General features: G+C 43.4%; 1 protein-coding gene across 2 annotated transcripts in view; it reads left to right on the top strand.

Annotated features, from left to right (window-relative positions):
- Window positions 1-2,508: 2,508 nt before the first annotated feature.
- Window positions 2,509-17,230, top strand: part of LOC137324571 (reticulon-4-like) — an 88,598-nt gene continuing 73,876 nt past the window's right edge. The window contains exons 1-2 of one of the 2 annotated variants that reach the window (XM_067989010.1): window positions 2,509-3,130; window positions 10,015-10,050. In XM_067989010.1, the coding sequence (XP_067845111.1) occupies window positions 2,776-3,130; window positions 10,015-10,050 (391 nt within the window). In that variant the 5' untranslated portion in view covers window positions 2,509-2,775. The remainder of the gene's footprint in view (window positions 3,131-10,014; window positions 10,051-17,230) is intronic. The other variant, XM_067989011.1, reaches the window with a different exon arrangement.

Below are 17,230 nucleotides of genomic sequence, written 5' to 3'. Positions count from 1 at the left end.
GCTCCCCCAGGCCCTGCAAGGAGTCCTTGGATCTCCCCAGTCCAGGCCACCCCCTGATCGCGGTGGAACCCCCCCTCCCCACAATTGCATCTATAAGAAACCCCTAATTCCCCAACTGTGTCTAGAAAACACCCCCCGCTGATTGCGGCTACAAGACCCCCCCCCCATCGCATCTGATACCCCTCCCTAAACCCCGATCGCGGTAGAACCCCCCCTGATCGCCTTGAGACCCCTCCCCCCCATTAACTATGGGGATCATACCCACGTGTCCCCGGCTGCGGCCTCCAGCTGCCATAATTCCCACTCCCGCCCACCAGCCAGGTAGTAGATCTAGCCACTTTGGTGCTTGCGTGCACCGTACCCAGCCCCCATTAAAATTGGGGCGATTGTTAGAAATTGCAAGAACAACAAGGTGTACAGCATTGAGTTTAAATATATCTAAGTGGTTGTAGATCAGTTCTCAAAATATGCCACTTGTGCTGGTGAATTACGAGAGCATTATGATGGTAGAAGCTACATCAAAACTCACAAAACAAGATGTAGTTAGCCACCAAACGCTAATAAGGCCATGGGCGAAAATAGAATACGATCTCTCATCTTTTAACTGTTACTCTTGATTCTTTGAAACTGATTTAAAAGAGGGAACAAAGTCAAACCTTAAATGAGAGCTCATTTTGGGTGCCATTATATTCCAAAAGAGATTATATCAGACAATGGGGAAGCACTTAACTCAAGGGAATTCCAACAATTTGCACAAGTTAGTTTAGCCATGTCACCAATTTGCCAATGTATCCAGTCAAATGGCAACTCAGAGAACACTTAAAATTGTAAAGGCACTCCTACAAAAAGCGTCTGGCTCGGACATTTATCTCACTCTTCTTGACTGGTAGCTCATCAGATCAAAGACTATGTGGCAGTTAATCCAAGGCACTCTTAGCAAGGTGACATCTGAAAGGCTGAAACTTTGCCTCAGACAAGCCAACAGGACTGGTTCTACAATAAAGGTACCAAAGAGCTTGCTAAACTTAGCAAAGAAGTTGCCAGAATTCAACTAACAGGAAAAGGGGAATGAATGTCATCACAAAGTGCAACAGCAACTGGATAGCAGAACCTACAATGTAAGAACTGAAGATGGGAAAGTGTTTAGCTGAAACTGGAGACACCTGCAGAAACAGAACCATCATTTGCACAAATATCAGAGTCCAGTTACCTACACACAAGTGGAGCTATCTAGCTAATTCACAATAAATAGACCACAGCCACGACAGACGCATAGCTAGCACCACCACTGAAACATCTCTCTTCTGCAGCATTCTCCGCACCCAGGTGGCCCTGGAGAAGGAGCATGCGGTGTCTGCCGGTACGCTTGAGGCTTTCCGTGACCGGTGGGCACCGCAGGGACTGGAATGCATCCTCCATCAGGAAAACAAAATTATTATTTGACCTTGTTTATTTTGGTTCTAATTAGTGGTTTTTATATATAAAAATATAAATATCCTTACCCACCCCCCCAAAATGGAAATGGCTCTTATGAATAGTATGAATAACAATCGCATTACCCTAACAATAATATTGGAACAATTGGACTTCAAGATTGATGTATAAATCTTGTTGTTGAAGTGTTCTTATTTAAGTTCATTTCTTTTAAGGGGGCAATGTATCACTATTAGTGTAACTGTTTCCACAGTTAAACACAGGAAGCTTCCTAACTGATCCGTCTGACCTGGAAATGCTTGTATCATTGACAACTGAAAGTAGTGTAATAACATGGCTGATGAATCCAAATCATATTTTGAAGCTGTGCAGCCTTTACTAATCGGTTACTAACTGAATTTAACAACAAATGCCACAACCTCCTCACTGTCATGTCAGCATTCCTGATGCTGGACATTCACCTTTTTTTCTCCTCCCTCTCCCAGTTTTCTTTAACACTGTTAAATGTCTTTTTCTTCCATTCTCCAGTTCTCAGGATCTACACACATCCTGTCTTTTCTTTTTACAGGATGCCCGTAGATCTGTGTGTTTCCAGCATTTTCTGTTTTAGTCCTTAAAAAAATCAGGCCTTCTTTCTCACTGGGATATAAAGTAACTATCTTCACTTTTCCTTCATACAAAAGAAAACCATCATCAATTTTATGGAGTGCAAAATTTAACTTAAATCTGTGACATACATCACAGATACAAAAACACATATATTCCTTAAGGCAGTCGTAATAAATTTACTCTGAATCCCCACTGGATTACCTAGGTTTTTGGGAGTACTTTACGCTGATTATGAGGATTTGGTAGCCTCTTTGCACTTTAAGGCAATCCGCTTCAATTGTGGCGCAGGATTACAAGGGCGGGCAACAGTTACCCCTCCGACCAATCAACTTTTAATTTCAAAATGCCTGTTTTTCATTGGTTAAGAGTCACCCATTGGCGACACGTTTCACTGCCGTTCGCTTCGCTTATTGGTTGGATGCTACATCAGTCACTTCCTTCACCTCATCAAGGTTAGGTTGTCTCCGGAGGCACGGCGTTGTTTGGTTTCTATGAATCACTGCCACGCCATTTTTAATTATTATAATTACCGCGCAGGGAAAGTGGGGAGGGCTTTTCTTCTGCTTCGCTACTCCATAATACCCGCCTCAGTCTGGTGGCGCACTTCTCAATCTTTGAAACAGGCATTAGCGACGCTTCTGCATTTGAAGTCCATAAAGTAGCTGAAGGCGAACAGTTCAGTTTCTTTTAAGAATAAGGCCTGAGGATTTTAAAAAGAATTAAGCCAGAACCATGGCAGAGGAATGGCAGTCTCCCTCCGTCTCGTCCTCGGCTCGTTTAGACGACATTTTAGAAGATTCTCCCCACGAAGGTGTGGAGAGAGCATCGAACGACTCTGGTCCTCTCAAACCCGGGGCCGGCGACGCCCCCGTGTTTCCCCCTGTGGTCTCGGTGCCTCCGCCTAACCTGGCTTCCAGAGCCTTTGAACCGGCAGAAAGCACTGACATCGGCGGCATTGCAATAGGAGATGATGATTCGCTGACTCCGCCGCCTCTGCCAGCCAGAAACCGACCCGAACCGGACTCCACTTCGGAGACAGCCCCTGCTGCAGCCACCGAGTCCACCAAGACTCGCTCCGAGTCAGTCGGTAAGTGTTAAGATTGTCAACCCACGGACCCATAACTAAGGTACACTCGGCGCTGTCTCATCTCAACCCGCTCGGGAGAGGATGAGGCTGCAAAAAACGCCTCACTTTTGAGTTGAACATTGCAGGAGGAGCTGACCTTTGTATTTTTAACTTGAATTCACATTTGAAAATAAGTTATATATTCCGTACCTTTCCGCCACAAATTTGAGAGCAAGCCAATCGCGTTTAATGTCTCTTTTTGAATTTTGTTTTTTTTATGTAAACTGCATCACCGATTTAAGGTAACTGGTAAAAGAACCAGATGGGAGATGAGAGTTTTTTTTAATGCAGCGAGTTATGATCTGGCATGCATTACCTGAAAGGGTGGTGGAAGATGATTCAATAGCAACTTTCAAAAGGAAATTGAATAAATACTTGAACGGGAAATTTTGTAGGGCTGTGGGGAAAGAGTGGGACTAATTGGATAGCTTTCAAAGAGCAGGCACAATGGCCCGAATGGCCGCCTTCTGTGCTGTCTGATTCTATGATTTCGGTTTAAAGTTTTGGGGCTGTGGTGAATGAAGTCTGAATTTTAAATTTTTAAAAGACGTTTAGATAGGGTGATGTAACTGCTTAGCTCGTTCCGCTCGGTGGGTGTAGTAGGTCGGAGAAGAGGAAATGAGCCGTGGTTGCCCGACCCGCTGCAGGTTTATTGCTATTTCCATTGACGGCGCCAGGGACCCCCAGTCTCCACGCGTGAAGTCTCGGCAGGTGATTGACACTCAGATCAACCCCGAGCCAACGGACAGGCGCACCAATCACTGCGTGCGGGCGGGACTTCGGGCACAGGGTGGGCTCCGTGCTGAGCTGAAGGTTCAGCCTTTGAAACGTGAGGGGTGAAGTCATATCCCTCTGCGCGCAACCGCATTAACACAAAGGGCGATTCACTTTAAATTTCACTACTTTCGAAATGTTTTTCCCAGTAAATAAAACTTGGGAAAGCAGTGGTTTATTTAACTGAAATAAAGTATTTTGCTTTTATTTTGGTTTATTCATCTGTCGGTTGTTAACTGCCGAGGTATTCGGTCAGTGCAGAAGCATCTGTTTTGCTTCAATTTGAGAGTTGCGTTATGAACACTTGACTGTCTCGAAACGCCATGGGCGCAGCGACTCCAGCTGACTACAAACTGAGTGCTGGCTGACGGCTTCTCCAAGCCAGATTGCGAAAGAATGATTGAGAAGTGATGCCGAATAAAATTAATATTTTTCTTTACCTCCATATAAACGAAGTTAATATGAATAAAGCGCAAATAAAGGGGAATGCTAAAAAGCCGGAACAAAACACAATGCTGGAAACACGGTTAAGCATCTGTGGAGATAACAGTGGACGTTTTGGACTAGGTCCTTCGTAATTGGAAAAATGAAAGATGAATAAACTTTTCAATAGAATCAAAGAAAAGTAGGGGAACTGAAGAAAAGCAGATGAACATTGGTGTTTTCAATCTCTCGTTTTATCCTTGGGTGTGCCCCTCGTTGTCTTAGACGCATTCTTTGTTTCACTAATGACTTCAATTTCTTTCCTTGATGTAAAGATCACCTCAGTAATCTAGTAGTCTCATATTTCTTTTAAACGTGTTACTTCATTCCACTGATATTTCCTCTTTGATCGTATTCTCTTTCCCATCTCCCTTTTTCACGATTCTATTAAAGTGCGCACTTACCTTTCTACAGCAATTATGCACTGTGGATAATGAATTTTCAAGTCCATGTAAATAAGTTACCATACGGACTGCAGCCGTTCAAGAATGCGGCTCACCATCACCTTCTCAAGGGCAATTAGGGATGGGCAATAAATGCTGGCCTTGCCAGCGACGCCCACATCCCATGAATGAATTTATAAAAAAGATTCATTGAAGGTAGCTTCTTTCAACAGGGTATAGCTCATACTGTGATCAGTGGCATTCTCTGTTCTTTACCAAATAAGAATATTTGGGCAACTTGTGATTGAAAAATGGTTTAGAAAAAAAAGTTGTTTTGATTGTATGTGATAGTCATTAAAATATTGGAATATGACTTTGTTCTACAAGACTGCATCATAGGTTATATTTTGAGTTTATTTTGCTCATTTTATTTAAAGCAAATGAGCGATCCTGCAGGGTTTTTTGGCATGAAATCACAATAGTAGGCATTTGAAATAATCACTGCTGCCTTTCTAAAACTGGAAAACTGTTCTGTTGAATGTTTTGCAGTTTCAAGATGTCTGCATTTGTATTTTTGTAATACTATATAAGAACCGGGAGAAACATATTAACTCAGTCAAGTAACACATCTTTAAGTAGGCAATATACTGGAACTTTTAAAACTTTGATTTGAAACTTGAGTCTCTGGCACAATTTGCATTTATACAGCCACTTCTCCCAAGAATGTTTCTGAGCCCTTCACAGATGAACACTTTAGCTGGAAGAGGAGGAACTGGGTGGGAAGTAACTTGAAAAAAAATGATTTTTAGGTGAATTTTGCAGTCTGAGAGATAGCAGAGCAAGTGAGTTTTGGGGAAAATTCCAGAATGTAGGGCTGTACTGACTAATGGCTAGCACTAGCAGACCTCTGGTGTTGCTTATGGGTACTCTGGAGCACGCTTGTGATGTTTAGCTGCTACCCTGACCTGTACCTTTTAAAGCCACTACTCCAGCAGTCTTGATAGGCAAATCCATGTTACAGCTATTTGTAAAGCTCCCGAGGTTAATCACTGCTAGTTGTAATTTTCTCGTCCATGTAAAATTGTCACTCCAGTTGCGCCCTACCACCACCAATGGTGCTGTAGCAACTCTTTTAAGAGCATAAGAAATAGGAGCAAGAGTAGGCCTTATGGCCCCTCGAGCCTGCTCCGCCATTCAATAAGATCGCGGCTGATCTTCTACCTCAACTCCCCTTTCCTGCCTGATCCTTATATCCCTTGATTCCCTTAGTGTCCAAAAATCTGTCGATCTCAGTCTTGAATATACTCAACGACTGAGCATCCATAGCCCTCTGGGCTAGAGAATTCCTAAGATTCACAACCCTCTTGAGTGAAGAATTTTTTCCTCATCTTGGTCCTAAATGGCTGACCCCTTATCTTGAGACTATGACCAGGTTCTAGATTCTCCAGCCAGAGAAAACGGCCTCTTGCCATCTACCCTATAAATCCCCCTTAGAATTTTATGCATTTCAATAAGATCACCTCTCGTTCTTCTAAACTCAAATATAGGCCTATTCTACACGATCTCTCATCCTAGGAATCAATCTAGTGAACCTTCATTGCATCTCCTCCTAAGGCAAGTACATCCTTCCTGAGGTAAGGAGACCAAAACTGTTCACGGTACTCCAGGTGTGGTCTCACCAGAGCCCTATATGATTGTAGCAAGACCTCCTTACTCTTGTACTCCAACCCCCTTGCAATAAAGGCTAAGAGACCGTTTGTCTTAATTGCTTGCTGTACCTGCATGTTAACTTTTTTTGAGATTTTTGAGTACAAGGACACTCAAATCCCTCTGACTATCAACATTTTAGTCTCTCACCTTTTTAAAACAAAATATTGTGCTTTTCTATTCTTCCTACGAAAGTGGATAATTTCACATTTCCCCACATTATACTTCATTTGTCACCACTTCCCCCATTTGCTTAACTTGTCTATATCCCTTTGCAGCCTCTGTGTCCTCCTCACAGCTTACTTTCCCACCTAACTTTATATCGTCAGCAAACTTGGATACATTACACTTGGTCTCCTCATCTAAGTCATTGATATATGTTGTAAACAGCTGGCACCCCACTAGTTACAACCTGTCAACCCCAAAATATCCAGTTTATTCCCACCCTGTTATCTATCTGTTAACCAATCCTCAATCCATGCTAATATATTACCCCTAATCTTGTGTAAAAACTTCTTATGTGGCACCTTATCAAATGTCTTTTGAAAATCCAGATGTACTACATCCACTGGTTTCCTCATACCTACCCTGCTAGTTATACCCTCAAAAAAAATCTAATAGATTTGTCAAACACTCTTTCCCTTTCATAAAACCCTGTTGACTTTGCCTAATCATACTATGATTTTCTAAGTGCCCTGTTGCTACGTCCTTAATAGATTCTAGCATTTTCTCTACTAATGATGTCAAGCTGACTGGCCTATAGTTCCCTGTTTTTTCTTTCTCTCCTTTCCTGAATAGCAAGGTTACATTTGGTATCTTCCAATCCATGGGGACCATTCTAGAATCTAGGGAATTCTGGAAGATCAAAACCAATGCATCTACTATCTTTGCAGCCACCTCTTTTAAAACCCTACAGTGAAACCCATCAGGTCCAGGGGATTTGTCGGCTTTTATTCCATTAATTTCTCCAGTACTTTTTCTTTACTATTAATTACTTTGTTACTCACTCTCATTAGACTCTTGGTTCCCCAGTATTTCCATCTGGTATGTTTTTCATTGCCAAGCTTCAGCATCATTGTGGCACTGTGGAGCTGATTTTGCTGACCGGGCTTTGTTTTCCCTTTGTTTCTTCGCTCACTGGAAATGTTTATACTGAAAAAAATATTTATTTTAATAACGTATAGATTTTATTCTTCAGGCTTTCTTCCTCCACCTTCTGTTCAAGGCCCATGCTGTTCGAGGCCAATATCTGGGGTCTCACTTTACTGCTCTTCCTGCCCTCTTTCATATACCTAGTGGCTCTGCTCAGTTGCTCTGCCCCTCCCCTCTAACCCCACCATCTTTAAGGCTGCTAGCAGGGCATTTGCTGATTCTGCCTCTCATGCCACCTGAGATGCTTTGTTAGCCAGCCATGTATTCTCATCTGTTGGAGCTAAGCTCCCTGCCCTGCAAATCAGTGCTTCTGCAGCTTGTTCTGGGCTGCGATTGTTCCCAAGCTGCTGTGAAAACATTTCACTGAAAATAATTTTTTTGCTTTGTCCCAAGCAGACTAGAACTTGCATTGCCTAATCTCAACTGCCGGTGGCTCCTTGGCTCCACTGATTCGTTCTTGGCCACACAGGTTCCCTGCCAGTCGCTTCTGTAGCCCCCTTCTGTTGGAGCCAGAAAAGCAGATACTGTTAACTGGTTTTGCTTATTTCAACTACATTTTAATTGGGAGTACTTGAACGGAGGCCTTAAAAGGGACAGTGAATAAATCTTCTAAGTAGCTAAACATCACAATGTCCAGACACCAAGCTATCCATGTGCAACACGGGAAGAGATCAGCTAGTATGCAAAACAAGCAAATAACCAAATTGTGTTTAATTAAAAAAAAATCTGAAGTACTTATTTAAAAGATAAAAATATAAATCTGTTTATACTTGCATAAGGTTTTATATTAAAATACATTTTAAAAAAGAAATCATTCTGCTTGTTACATGTTAAATCTTTTGTACACTACTTTCCCCTGGAACATGAAAAAATGAATACCTCCTTATGTCTGAAATCTGTTATTTAATATTTGTTCAACAAGGAGCAGCTGGTCTGGGAACAGCTAAAATAAAGCTTACTAGCACAAAAGGACAAATAAGATATCAGGTAGAGTTTGGAGACCTAGTGGCCAGAGCCTGTAGCTACATCATGACAGTTGACATAGCAAAATTGAATGGGAAATGTTACACGAATTTACAATGGAAAAATTGATAAAACTGTAACTAAAAATACTGGTGCATGCCCTGCAGAAGTTTTATTACAGATACAAATTTTTTTTAATTGAGAAAGGTAGCCATTTTGTGGGGTTCTTCTGAGCCAGAGCCAGATTAGCAGCTAGTTTTGCTGTTTTAACCACTCCCCAACAGGGTGTACTTGATCGGGGTCATAAAGGGACAGTGATCAAATCTTCATCCAAACAGCTAAACATTACAATGATGCTTCAGCCACCAAGCTATCCATGAGCATCACAACAAGAGATCAGCCAGTATGCAAAACAAGCCTATGACCACATTGGAAAAGATTATTGGTTTAAATATTTATTTAAACTATGGGCAATGCCATGGTCATCAGATGACTAAATTTGTTAGAATTCCTTATGGTGAAAGCACTATTTAAAAACATTGAATATTATAAAACTGTTGCAACTATGCTAAGGAGCTCGAGTAATAAAAATGCCACTTGAAGTTGCACACGCTTAATCTTTCATTAGGAAACTGTCCTGATTCAGTTTTGGTGAATCATAATTGACTTTACTCAAAGCATAACAGCTTAAAAAAAAATTCTTCAGAAAACAACCCTTTGGCACACTTCTTCTAGATTTGGTGATTGCAAAGGGCTTAAATTATCATTTGCAATTACAGTTCAAAGTTCAGTTGCCTAAATGAAAAGATGACGACAGAATGTGATTTTCACTAACTTTGTAAGTTAATATTTATGTCATAATAAATCTGGCAGCCATGGTATGCTGCAAACCTTTGTTCTGCAATAAATGCCATTTGGTCAGAATTTGGAGCTTTGAATTAATGTGAAACTGGTTAATATCTTAAACTTTTGAACATGCATGTGCATTAACTTCATGTTTTAACTAATCCATTATTTACAGAAGTAAGGTAGTAAAACCGCATTACAATATTGCTATCTGACACCTTTGCAAGATCAAGTGGGAATGACGAGGGAATGACTTCATTTGTTTTCTTGGCAAATGGATTGGGAGGGGGAATTACTCGAGGTGATAAAATTATTGCAGCATTGAGTAAGATGTATTATGCTTGAAGGAAAATGTGTTGATGAAACTGGTCGTATTCCCTGTGATTGCTACTGTGATGTTGAATTCTGTTTTTATGTACACTTCCTGTGCTTATGGACACTTTCGTCTTGTGGTAATTCACTGTTTTTCTCAATATTTAGCTTTTGGTGTGGTTTAGAACTGACTACTTTTTCCCCCCACCCTTGCTCTGCTTGCAGATTACACTTTCCTAGAGCAAATGCTAGATCCAAAAGGTAACAAGCTGTGAGGTATTTGTTACAAGCAACCCAAGATCATTAATGGGTTACTCACTTTTGATTTTAAAAAATTGGTTTGCTAATTGGTATTTTTTAAAGCCGTTTCAGCCTTCTAAAATAAAAGTTAATCCTTAATCACAACCATCAATCTTGCTAATCAGTGATTTTATTTTGGGGTGGGAGAGGAAGATAAGTGTTTGTATTCATATGAAATAAGAGCAGCTTAAACCATATTACAACAAAATAAGTAAATACAGTTGCTTATTTAAACCTCTTTTCCCTAAACATGTTTGCAGGACATAGTGCTCATTGTGTTGAATAATATTGTTATCGCCGGTATCCCCTTTTAATTTTAAAAGGAAATGTACAATGCAAATGTTAATGAAGCACAGACCTTCATAAAGTATTCTTGGCAACAGAATTTAACTTGTCATATGTTTCACTGGTAGAAATAAAAAATCTTCTAGACCTCTTGTGAAATTAAGATTGGTAGATACGACTTCTAATGTTTCTTTCTAATATATATTTAGTTGTACATTAAAGAATCCTTTATATACTAAACTGGCTTCTACAAATTTTGCTTTAAGACATAGTCATGCTGGCTATTGGACATAAAAACAAAATTGTAGTTCTACGCTTTACTTAACACTTTGCAGTGCCTTATGTTCAGGTGTGACCTAATTAATGGTTTTGAAATGCAAAGCACTATGCCTTTCTACAAGAGCACCTGGGTGTATTTCTGAAATCATTCTCTGTTGAAAAGATAATTTATAACGCTGTAGTTTGTGACTAGACCAAAGTATTTTTGTTTGCACCAAACCCAGAATCAACAAGTTGCATTTATATTGTGCCTTTAATGTAGTAAAACATTCCAAGCTTCACAGGAGTGATTATCAAACAAAATTTGTCACTGAGCCACCTAAGGAGATATTTGGACAGGTGACCAGAAGCTAAGCTTGGTCAGAGAGGTAGGATTTAAGGAGTGTCTTGAAGGAGGAGGAATGTAGAGGGTTAGGGAGAGAATTCCAGAGCTTAAGGCCTAGGCAACTAAAGACGCGCCAATGGTGGAGCAAAGCAATCGGGGCTGCGCAAGAGGCCAGAATTGGAGGAGCGCAGAGATCTCAGAAGGGTTGAAGGGCTGAAGGCGGTCACAGATGGGGAGGGGTGATGCCATGGAGGGATTTGAAAACAAGGATGAGAACTTCAAAATCGAGGTGTTGCAGGACTGGGAGCCAGCGAGCACAGGGGTATGTGTGAATGGGACTTGGTGCGAATTAGGATATGAGCAGTAGAGTTTTGGATGAGCTCAAGTTTACGGAGGGTGCAAGGTGGGAGGCCGGCCAGGAGAGCATAGGAATAGTCGAATCTAGAGGTAATGGGCATGGATGAGGGTTTCAGCAGGGGCGGAGATGGGTGATGTTACGGAGGTGGAAGTAGGTGTTCTTGGTGATTGAGAGGATATGGGGTTGGAAGCTTAGCTTGGGGTCAAATAGGATGCCAGGGTTGGGAACAGTCTGGTTCAGCCTCACAATTGCTAAGGAAAGAGATGGAGTTGGTGGCTAGGAGATGCTGGGTCCATTTCTCTGCCGCTTCTGGATCTTATAGGAACCTCCAGCGTCGCCACCATTTTGCTGCCCCACGATCGATTCTGCAGACCTCCTGGAGTTGAGATAGAAGATCAGCCATGATCTTATTGAATGGTGGAGCAGGCTCAAGGGGTCGTATGGCCTACTCCTATTTCTTATGTCTCCTCTATTCCTCGTTTATTACCGGGACATATCTATCCAAATCTTGCTATGTAACCACACCTATGTAATTTGAGTTTCCCTGTGTCCATTAGTGTTTGTGTGTTTTGGCTGCCATTCCAGATCAAGCCAGTTGCTTCTATTTCCCCTTTCTTTATCTTTTTTCTTTACCCCTCCTAGGTCCCTCTTTTCTGTTGTCATGCCTCCTTTCATTTCTGCCCTTGGGTACTCTGCACCCCCTCTTTTTCCCCCCCCCCCCCCCCAAAAAAAAATTCCCTACCCCAATCCTTCAGCACTCCTTGACCGTCCTACTCTCCTGCCACCATCCAAGGCTTGACTCCCTCCTCTAAGTCTACAGCTGCCCTCTGTGCCACTCTTTGCAACCTCCGAAGGGCCCATCAAGGCACTCGTCGCTTCCTTCTTATGAGCAGCAACCCAACTGCCCCATCCTATTCTCTTCAACTTTCCCGCCCAATGTGCTTGATGGGGGCTAATCTTGCCAATCTCCTTCCCATCCCACTCACCCCGGTGCTGACCCTGTGGACTCTGCCAGCAGATCAGCTACCACTGCCCCTCTTCGCATCTCCCTCCAGAATGTCCGTTCACTTGTGAACGAGGCCCTTGCCATCCTTGACCTTATTGTGGCTGATTGCATTGACATGCCCTTGACGGAAACCTGGCTGACAGCTGATGATACCTTCCCCCTTAATGAAGCCTCCCCTCCTGGCTATATCTTCCACCACTTGCCCTGCTAAGACCGCTGTGGTGGTGGTATGGCCCTTATCACCAAATCACACTTTGGTCTGTCCCCCTACTCCTCTGGCACCACCGTTTCCTTTGAACATATCGCTTTGTTCCATCCCTCTCACCTTTTTAAAATCCTCGTTCTCAACCGCCCACCCAAGTACCACGCCAAGGTTCTCACCGAGATAACCTCACTACTTTCCTCCCTTAGCCTCTGTACTGCACAACGTCTCATCCTTAGTGATTTTAACCTCCATCTCAACATGCTCTCTCCTCTTAAGTTCACTGCCCTCCTAACCTCTCTTAATCTCTCCCTCCATATAAACTCCCCTACCTATATTCACGGCCACCCCCTCTACCTTGCCATCTCACGTGGTCGCCTCTACTCCCATCGTGTCAATCGTGGATAAGGCCATATCTGATCACTTCCTTGTATCCCTCTCGACCCACATCCTCCATTCCTTTTCCCCTCCCAATCACCACTTCCTTCTGTGTCTGCCCCTGGAAAAAACTGTCCCCCAAGTCACTTACCACTGCACTTTCAAATTCCCAACTGTCTAGCTGATGGTTCTCCATTCACCACGTCACTTCAGCTACCGAGCTACTCAATCACACCCTCGCCTCCACCTTTGATGCCCTTGTCCCCATTAAACCCATTACTCTCTCACCCTGGTCGTTTCCCCTGGTATGGCTCTCATCTCCACTCTCAAGTCCAAGGGATGCAGACTTGAATGTTTATGGCGGACAACTGGTTGAGCCATTTATTGCCAGATCTGACTGGATCACATGAAGCACCATCAGGTCCTGCTCTCATATGTCAAAACTGCTTACTATTCCTGGATCATGCTGGAATGCAAAGATAACCCTGGCTTCTCCTCCACTACAAACCCCTCTTCCCCTAGCCCGCCCATACCCTCACCTCCAACAAAAAGTGCGAGGAGTTCATGGACTTCTTTGTCACTAAGGTTGAGACCATCTGTTCAGCTGCCTCTGCTGCTTTCCTCCCTTCACCTAGCCCACCAAGCCAAACTTCCCCTATGGTTCCCTCGCCCTGAACTCTCCTCTTTCTCTGGTTTCGCTCTTGTCTCCCCATACGCCCTCGGAGCTCATCTTGACCACGAGACCCACCTTCTGCACCCTTGATCCTGTTCCCACCCAACTTCCCTTCCTGGCCCCCACGTTAGCTGATACTGTTAAGAGTTCCCTCTCCTTAGGTTCTGACCCCTTCCCTTCAAATCTGCCGTCATCAACCCCCTCCTCAAAAAACCCACCCTTGACCCCTATGTCCTTGCAAACTACCGCCCCATCTCCAACCTCCCTTTCCTCTCAAGTCCTTGAATGTGTTGTCGCCTCCCAAATCTGTGCCCATCTTTCCTGAAACTCCATGTTTGAATCCTTCCATCAGGTTTCCGTCCCGCCACAATACTGATATGGCCCTTATCAAAGTCTTATGTGACTGTGACCATGGTAAACCATCAATTCTCGCCTTTCTCTACCTGTCTGCTGACTTCGACATGGTTGACCACACCATCCGCCTCCAGCACCTCTCTGGATAGGACTGCGCTCGCCTAGTTCCGTTCTTATCTATCCAGTCGTGGCCAGAGAATCACGTGCAATGGCTTCTCTTCCTGCTCCCGCACGGTTATCTCTGGAGTCCCCCAAGGATCTATCCTTGGGCCCCCTGCTATTTCTCATCAACATGCTGCCCCTCAGCAGCATCATCCGAAAACACAATGTCAGATTCCACATGTACGCTGACGACACCGAGCTCTACCCCTCTCAACCTCTCCACTGTGTCATTTGTTACGTTGTTTGTCTGTCATCCATTACTGGATGAGCAAAAATTTCCTCCAACTAAATATTGGGAAAACCAATTTTGGCCCCTGCCGCAAACTCCGTTCCCTAGCCACTGACTGAGGCTGAACCAGACCGTTCGCAACCTTGGCGTTCTATTTGACCCTGAGATGAGCTTCTGACCGCATATCCGCTCCATTACCAAGACCACCTACTTCCACCTCCATAACATCATGCATCTCTGCCCCTGCCTCAGCTCATCTGCTGCTGAAAAAACCTCATCCATGTCTTTGTTACCTCTAGACTTGACCATTCCAATGCTCTCCTGGCTGGCCTCCCATGTTCCACCCTCCATCAACTTGAGCTCATCCAAAACTCTGCTGCCCGTATCCTAACTCTCTCCAAGCCCTGTTCTCCCATCACCCTTGTCGCTGACCTAGATTGGCTCCTGGTCCGGGAACAACTTTCTTAAAAATTCTCATCCTTGTTTTCAAATCCCTCCATGGCTTGCCCCTCCCTATCTCTGTAACCTTCTCCAACCCGACAACCCTCAGATCTCTGCACTCCTCCCATTCTTGCCTCTTGTGCATCCCCGATTTTAATCACTCCACTATTGATGCCCGTACTTTCAGCTACTTAAGCCCTTAGCTCTGTAATTCCCTCCCTAAAGAGGTAGCTGCAGATAGAGGATGCATTGGTTTTGATCTTCCAGAATTCCCTAGATTCTAGAATGGTCCCCATGGATTGGAAAGTACCAAATGTAACCCCGCTATTCAAGAAAGGAGGGAGAGAGAAAACAGGGAACTGTAGACCAGTCAGCCTGACATCAGTGATGGGGAAAATGCTAGAATCAATTAATGTGGTAATAGGGCACTTAGAAAATCATAATATGATTAGGCAAAGTCAGGAGGGTTTTATGAAAGGGAAATCGTGTTTGACAAATAAGTTTTTTGAGGGTGTAACTAGCAGGGTAGATAAGGGGGAACCAGTGGATGTAGTATATTTGGATTTTCAAAAGGTGTTCGATAAAGTGCCACACAAGAGGTTGTTACACCACATGAGGGTTCGTGGGATTGGGGGTAATACATTAGTATGGATTGAGGATTGGTTGACAGATGGAAAACTAGGTTGTAACTAGTGGAGTGCTGCAAGGATCAGTGCTTGGATCTCAACTATTTACAATCTATATTAATGACTTAGATGAGACCAAGTGTAATGTATCCAAGTTTGCTAACTTATACAAAGCTATGTGGGAAAGTAAGCATTGAGGATGCAAAGAAGCTACAAAAGGATATAGACAGCATAAGTAATCGATCAGATGGAGTACAATGTGGGGAAATGTGAAATTATCTACTTTGGTAGGAAGAATAGAAAAGCACAATTTTTTAAAAAGTTGAGGCTAAGAAATGTTGGTATTCAGAGGGATTTGGGTGTCCTTGTACATGAATATCAAAGTTAACGTGCAGATACAGCAAGCAAATGGTATCTTAGCCTTTATTGCAAGGGGATTGGAGTATGAGAGTAAGGAAGTCTGGCTGCAATTTTATATAGGTCTTTGGTGAGACTGCACCTGGAGTACTGTGTACAACTTTGGTCTCGATACCTTAGGCAGGATATACTTGCCTTAGAGGGGGTGCAATGAAGGTTCACTAGATTGATTCCGGCGATGAGAGGGTTGTCCTATGAGGAGAGATTGAGTAGAATGGGCCTATATTCTGTGGAATTTAGAAGAATGAGAAGTGATCTCATTGAAACACACTCAATTCTTAGAGGGCTTGACAGGGTAGATGCAGAGGCTGTTTCTCCTGGCTGGAGAGTCTAGAACTAGGAGTCATAGTCTCAGGATAAGGGGTGGGCCATTTAGGGCTGAGATGAGGAAACATTTCTTCACTCAGGGTTGTGAATCTTTGGAATTCTCTACCCCAGAGGGCTGTGGATGCTCAGTCATTGAGTTTATTCAAAACTGAGATCAATAGATTTTTGGACTCTAAGGGTTATGGGGATCAGGCAGGAAAGTAGATTTGAGGTTGAAGATCAGCCATGATCTTATTGAATGACTGAGCAGGCTTGAGTGGCTGTATGGCAGACTCCTGGTCCTATTTCTCATGTTCGTAAACCTCTCTACCTCTCCTCCTTTAAGACTCTCCTTAAAACCTACCTCTTTGACCAAACTTTTGGTTACCTGTCCTAATATCTCCTTATGTGGCTCGGTGTCAAATTTTGTTTGGTAATACTGCTGTGTCGCGCCTTGGGATGTTTTATTATGTCAAAGGCACTATGTAAATGCAAGTTGTTATCCTCATCTTCCATCCCACCAGCCTCCACATTCAAAGGATCATCTTCTGCCATTTCCAGCACGATGCTGCCACCAAACACGTTTTCCTCTGCCCTCCCCTTTCGGCATTCCGACGGGATAGTTCCCTCCGCGACACCGTGGTCCACTCTTCTAACACCTGCTCCCATTCCTACTGCAAGCGCAGGAGATGCAACGCCTACCCTTTCACCTCCTCCCTTCCCACTACCCAGGGCCTGAACACTCCTTCCAGGTGAAACAGCAATTTACTTGGGCTTTCAATTTAGTATACTGTATTCGCTGCTCACAATGCGGTCTCCTTTACATTGTGGTGGCCAAATGCAGATTAGATGATCACTTTGCTGAACACCTTCATTCAGTGCGCAAACGTGACTGAGCTTCCGGTCACTTACCGTTTTAATTCTCTGTCCCACTCCCACTCTCACCTCTGTCTTTGGCCCCCTACACTATTCCAATGAAGCTGAACGGAAGCTCGAGAAACAGCAACCTCATCTTTTGATTAGGCACTTTACAACCTTCTGGACTCGACATTGATTTCAATAACTTCAGATCGTAACCACTGTTCCCATTTTGTCGGACA

This window comes from Heptranchias perlo, chromosome 8 (genome assembly GCF_035084215.1).
Source record: "Heptranchias perlo isolate sHepPer1 chromosome 8, sHepPer1.hap1, whole genome shotgun sequence".
NCBI lineage: Eukaryota > Metazoa > Chordata > Chondrichthyes > Hexanchiformes > Hexanchidae > Heptranchias > Heptranchias perlo.
This window is presented reverse-complemented; position numbering and strand designations above follow the sequence as displayed.